At 39.0% G+C, this 6,444-nt stretch overlaps 1 protein-coding gene across 1 annotated transcript; it reads right to left on the reverse strand.

Moving 5' to 3' along the window:
• Positions 1 to 543: 543 nt before the first annotated feature.
• npbwr2b (neuropeptides B/W receptor 2b) lies at positions 544 to 3,415 on the reverse strand. Its single transcript, XM_058643032.1, has one exon. The coding sequence runs from the start codon at positions 3,401 to 3,403 to the stop codon at positions 2,390 to 2,392; it is 1,014 nt and encodes a 337-aa protein (XP_058499015.1). The 5' UTR covers positions 3,404 to 3,415; the 3' UTR covers positions 544 to 2,389.
• Between the last annotated feature and the right edge of the window lie 3,029 nt (positions 3,416 to 6,444).

Consider the following 6,444-nt stretch of genomic DNA (forward strand, 5'->3'; position numbering starts at 1 on the left):
TGCTTTTTGTCCCCATAAGAAAGACAAGTCCCCATAATGTGACTGTGTAAACATATTTACATCTCCACATAAGACGCATGGATACTCAGTGTGTGTCACACTGTAGCGCCTCCCTTTTAAAACCCCTTTAAAGGCTTGTTGAGATTAAATCTGTGAACTTTTCTCGTGATAAGATGCTATGACCACTAAACCGTTGTGCTTCTGATTAAGTCGCCTATGTAAAGAAGCTCTCTGGTGACCCTGACATTGACCTAAACCCCAGTTTGGAACTGATAAGAACAACAACACATCCTAACCATCAAGGGATATATCATCTTTATTCATCTATTTTTTGCAACGTTCATTCCCACTGTAAATCTAGATGGGCCATGTGTTTCTTATGGAAACAAATGTCTACGTATCAACTTATCAATATATCAAAACTCCTTTCTATGAATATATATATATATATGTATGTATTTATATATATATATACTTATATGTATATGTATATATGTGTATATATATATGTGTGTGTGTGTATATATAAATAATTTAAGAAGACAAAGTGGAAAAAAAGGTTTATTAACAATATAATCAATGCCATGATTTTTATTCATATTACAGAATGCATAAAAGACAAGGATTCATAGTAACCAACTGGAATTGTATTTCATTTTTCTTTTGTATGACACAAGTTTTACTTATGAAGGACATTTGACCATACATCACTATGACAATGAAGCACAGAGTTGCCATTTTTATTGTTGTGACTGTATACAGTATATACACTGATCAGCCACAGCATTAAAATAGGTAACTGGATTTAATGTTGTGGCTGATTGTTAATTCCTCTATAAAGTTAAACAATAATAATAATCATGATCATAATAATAAACTTTTTTAACATTCCAAACACTTTTGTTTTTGCACTCAGAGCAAAACAAACAAAGCAATAATATACACCACATGTTTGCTAAATCACAGCAGCAAGCTGTTATTTACAACATGATGCACTGGAGAAAAGGAAAACAAACTCTTATACGGTTGCAATAAAGGTTAAACGAGGAAATATGTCTAAGTATGTACCTCCCTCTCTCCATTCAACTCAGCAGGGTTGAAATGTGTGATAAGCTCTGGGTGCATTTTTTAAGGTAATGCCACCCTGTCGTCAACAGGGGGCAACAAAAGGTTGCTCACAAAAATAAAGACTTATTGTGAAGAATAAAAATATTTTAGATAGCCCTCCTGTCCCATGCCTGTCAACATCAGGCCTACAGTATTGTTGTCAGAGTTGGCAAGGTTCCTTTTATTCATTAATTTCACACATACATACATTAAATGTACTTAAACTGAAAGATATAATTGAAATGTTCTAGGCTTAAATCTTTCCAGTCATATTTAAATTTGAACTCAAACATCTCCACAAAAATGGAACTGATTGGCCTATAACAGCGTAGTGTAAAAGTTGACTTATTTGCATACATCGTCACATAATAATTAAGTTATCCAACCAACTTAAACTTGTTTTTAAAGCACTTCTTTCCTTTCTTTTTTGCAACACATATGATGAACAATTTAAAAACAAAACACCTGTGGTCCCAACATGCATCCCGTCACCCTGCAACCCTGACTATTCGCACGATGTGGATTTGATTGACGGCATGCAAATCAGTGATGTTGTTTAAAGTGGATTTTCTTCACACAGCAGATGCTCTGCCCTCGCTGACGCTCCTCTGTCCTCTGAATTCAGAGAATGTCACAGCTGTTTGCAGTGGCTCATCTCAGCTTGCTGCCTTGTAATTTGATTGTTTTGTTTTTTCTTTTCTGACATCTTAAAATTGGCCTCAACCTGTAGTTAATGGCCAGTTCATCAGAAAATTCTACTGACAGTGACAGCATATGTGTTATTTCCTGCTGTGAGTATTAAACCGTAGCCATTCTCCTTTCCTGTTGCAAACAACGTTGTCAATTTACAATTGTTTCCGTACTCTCATAGCATCCATAAGCTGCACTAGGCAAATTCAGTAAAATATATATTCCAGCTGTAAGGTTTACTTCAGCTTTTATATCTTCTCCTCATATAGAGTAAATTATTAATTAATTCCAAGCATAACCCTAAATTGGATCCCTTATTAAAAGAAGTTTCAAGACCTTTATGATTTTTGTTTTCACGTCCCTTTGGTTTACGAAAAGCATTACAATCATATTTGCCCTAGAGAGCGCGTTATGCGGAGTTTACAGGCAGAATATTAGGCGTAGAGCATATATTAAAATTTATTTAGCTGCTATCATGTAAAACTGTGCAAAGTTGCCTAGTGCAGCTTGAACAAACCAAGCTAAATGGCAGTCATACCATTCCATGTGTGCGCTCCCTCAGTAAGTCACTGTACGCGTCTGTGTCAGACATTCAGGCCGGTCTACATTCCAACATTTTCTTGAAGGCTTTCCTGAAGCTGTCATCAAGGAAAGCATAGAGGAACGGATTGAGGCAGGAGTTGGCGTAACTCAGGCTTACTATGAAGTAGGAAATCCTGATCAGCAGCGGCGTCGTTCTCAGATCCGTCGTCAGAGCCACAATGGTGCTGAGGTGGAAAGGGGTCCAACAGAACAAGCAAACAGCCAAGACTATAAACACCATGATAGTGACTTTTTTCTTGGCTTTGTCCAGTGCCTTGGCATTGCTGTTGAGCCGCATGTTCCTCAGCTTATAAAGCATCATGGTGTATAAGATACAAATGGTTGACACTGGGATGGCAAAGCCCAAGATTAGTGTGTAGATCCGGCTAGCTTTGAACCATGAACTCTCAGGTGGGGGAAACATGAGGACACAGCGCTTTCTCTTATCATTCACAAAGACACCAGCAAACACAGTGAAAGGCATAACAATGAGTATGACAAGGATCCACACACACAATGAGATGATTTTGGCTGCTCGGTAGGTACGGTAAGGCATGCGCTTGGACCTTACTGTAGCCAAGACTACCAGGTAACGATCAATGCTCATCACGGTCAGAAAATAGATACTGGAGAAGATGTTGTAGTGGTCTATGCTGATGATGACCTTACACAAAATCTCACCGAAAGGCCAGTCGTTCAGCAAATGCTCCGCTATGCTGATTGGCAGAACCAGTGTGAACAAGTCATCTGCAATGGCCAAGTTCAGGATGAACATGTTGGTGACCGTTTTCATTTTTGGGGCTTTGAGGATCACATAGATGACGGCCGTGTTGCCCGTCAGTCCCACTGCACAGATTACAGAGTAGATGACCGGAAAAATGACATAAAGGTCAACGTAGAAGTACATCTCAGAGGGAGGAAGAGTGCAGTTCAGGCCAGTATGGTTTCCAGACGTAAGGGAGTAGAAGTCCACAGAGTCGTTGCAGAATGGTGGGACACCGCTGGAGTTGGACACATTCTCCATAGTTGAAAAGTCAGTGAGATGGAAATTGGCAAACTAAGAATCTATGACACTCTAATGCATTTTTTTTTTTTTTCAATTTTAAGGAATTATTGTTTGGGATTTTGGAGAAACAAACATGTTTTGATTCCTTTTCAGACAACTTCACACACAGGATTCAGGCAAGGTTTTAGCAACAAGCAGACTTAGATTATCCTCCATTACACCACTGAAGGGCAGAAATCAGTGTTTACAGTACCCAGGGTGCCAATCCAATGTCCACACGCAGGTCTATGAGATTGTGAGAGCACTCAAATTACAATTTTGCTGCTGCTTCAATTTCTGAAACAATAATTTAAAAATGACAAACATTGAAAACGGTTACCATGCTTTGCCACCGTCTCAGGAAAGTACAAATATAAGAATCTTGTTACACGGATTGTCTCAGAAGAAAATCTCACCCCAGGAGAGTCCATCCGCGGTAAAACGAGGATGTGTTTAGTGTCTTTGTTTTGGAAACGCTCCAGACAACATGCCTCGCTTAACAGATGGCCAGTTCACAGCAGCTTCTGTTTGGTTGTTATTCAAATTCCACACTTGGCACTTTTATCTCCAGGGTTCATTTTATTTTTGGTCGTTTTTGAAGTCAGCGGGGGGAAAAAAAAATCACATCTTATTTGCGTTTGTCCTCAGACATAACATCCTCTCGTTCTCCGTCCACTTCCGACTACTTAAAACGTGGTTTCACTGACTGACCGGTCCGAGAGAATGTTCATGATGGAAGTTAAGGTTTCGGTCAGTGTTTCTCTGCGCTTCCTGTGCGTTCTGGGGATGGTGCCATAGCTTTACGCACGAGTGACGCACCACGAAATCTGGACAACACAGAAATGTGGACATCAATTAATCGCCCTGCACACATTTCAAACATCATTAGAGACAGAACACATGGTCTTCCGGTGACTAAATGCGCGTGCTTAACAACAGCAGCCATGCATCGATAAAAAAAACGGACTGAACTAATAAGAAAACCCGGAGTTTATTACCAATCAACAAATGTCAGACAAAACCAGGAAACAATTACAAAATGTGTGTTTTAAATCTAGTTCAAATTCCTCAAACCTTTATTCTTGTATAACCATAATGACCCTAACAGGTGTAGGCAAATTTAACACGCATGTGTTGAATCGCTCGATGGCGAATTAATAAAGTATATCAAAAATATTGAAGTGTATAAAATGAGCTCAGGCAGGTTTACCATCCTCTGCGTCCTCGGCAAAGTCAGTCTCCTCCGGTCTTATCTCTGTGGAAGATGTGCCGTTTTTCAGCCTCCTCTCTCTCTCTCTCTCTCTCTCTCACACCCTCAGACTGTTACTCCTGGAAAGCAGCCTCAATAACGTCTGACGTCACGCCGAGATCCCCTTGTCAATCATATATAGTCCGGGAAGGGTCGTGCTGCCCGCTGAATCTCACTGCCCTCAAAATGTCCTCCTCATGTCAAGTTCTTCCCCCCCCCCCCCCCTCTCTTCTTTTTCATGCTGCCTCTTGTGTACGTTTCTGTGGCACCAGGCACCAGTTTACTGAAATTACGTGTCCATCAAAATGTGCTGTAGCCTAGATATTTCTGAGATGAAGTACATTCCCTGATTTAGTTTCACATATAGCAATAATAGTAATAAATATGAAGCAACTCATGCGAAAAGTGTCAAAAAATAACAACATCTTTATCGACAGAAGACTGCCTATTGAATTCCATCTTTATATAATCAACATAATGTCCTCTTATGATTTTAAGTCATCAGGTGTGTCATCATAATGGGTGCAATGAATGTCTAAAGTCTGAGCCATGAAAATGACAGGGGTATTTTCCTGAAAAGTCATTTCTTTCACAATCTTGGTTTAGTTTGCTCAGGGCTTATGGAGTCCTCGTAACTTTCTTCTTCCATTTAGACTCATTCCTTTTTTTTCAGCACTAAAGTGGATTATGGGGGTGAAACCGGCCAAGGATCACAACTTTCATCTGGACTCAAGGAGAGGGAAAATACAATTTTACATGCTTGATATTCAGTAAACCCATCTTCTGTAATCCTCTTCTTGTCGCCATTTCTCCCCGTTCTCCTCACCCTAAGCTGCCAGCTTTCCACACTTTGATCCCGCACCTCAGCACAATATTTGAGTTTCACACTTTTCTCTCTCTTTCTCTCTTGACGTCACCTCTCCTTCAAGTTTCTTATATTTCTTAAATCTGAATCTAAATCTTATTATTATTTTTATTATTATTATTATTATTATTATTATACATGCAAATAGTGACCCTCAGGTGGAGGATAAAGCAGCAGAAGATGATGGATGGATGCACAGTGGGGTGCCAGATATTTGGCCCCCTGTGTTGTCCAGGGTTTGATTCCACCTTCCACGACTAGGGAAGAGAGTCCATCTCTTCAACTACTAATCTAGGCTCTAAGAAACCGAGAGAAGACGATGTCAAGGATGAAGAGGGAAAAAAGAATAAAGCTTCTTTTTGCATCCCTTGTTCTGCTATTGAGTCACTGAATACTTTTTGGGAAAAGATGAATTTAATTTTGATTAAATGAAGCATAAAAAACCATATACGGTAAATGTATTCAGTAGCTGCTTATTAAAAGAGAAAAACTGATGCAGCTGAAATTTAATTTATCCATTAGTCATCATTTTACCACTGGGAACTTTATCTACCCTTGATTTCACAGAATTGGTCTTTAATGAAAACCAGAAACAGTTTGTGGAGACATGAGATGCGCTATAATTCAAATAAAATCAAACCAAATATGACCAACATGGATTTAAAAAGCTCACAAGCTGCAGAACTTTTCTTCAAAAAGAGACATTTGTTCAAGTATTTTCCCAAAAGTCTAGCAACCAAATTAAGATAAGGGAAAGTTTCTAACATTAAGTATGATTTTTCATGCACAATTATTTAACAAGTGTGACCAGTGCGTACTATTTTGTATTTTTCTTTTTAAAGGAATGTTGTGAACATAGTAAATTAAATGTAAAATCATCCGGCACATACATTCTCTGGCTGGCAG

This window comes from Solea solea, chromosome 11, assembly GCF_958295425.1.
Source record: "Solea solea chromosome 11, fSolSol10.1, whole genome shotgun sequence".
Classification (NCBI taxonomy): Eukaryota; Metazoa; Chordata; class Actinopteri; order Pleuronectiformes; family Soleidae; genus Solea; species Solea solea.

Excerpts from the sequence above, each read along its gene's own strand:
- npbwr2b (XM_058643032.1), bottom strand. The coding sequence starts at position 3,403 with ATGGAGAATGTGTCCAACTCCAGCGGTGTCCCACCATTCTGCAACGAC.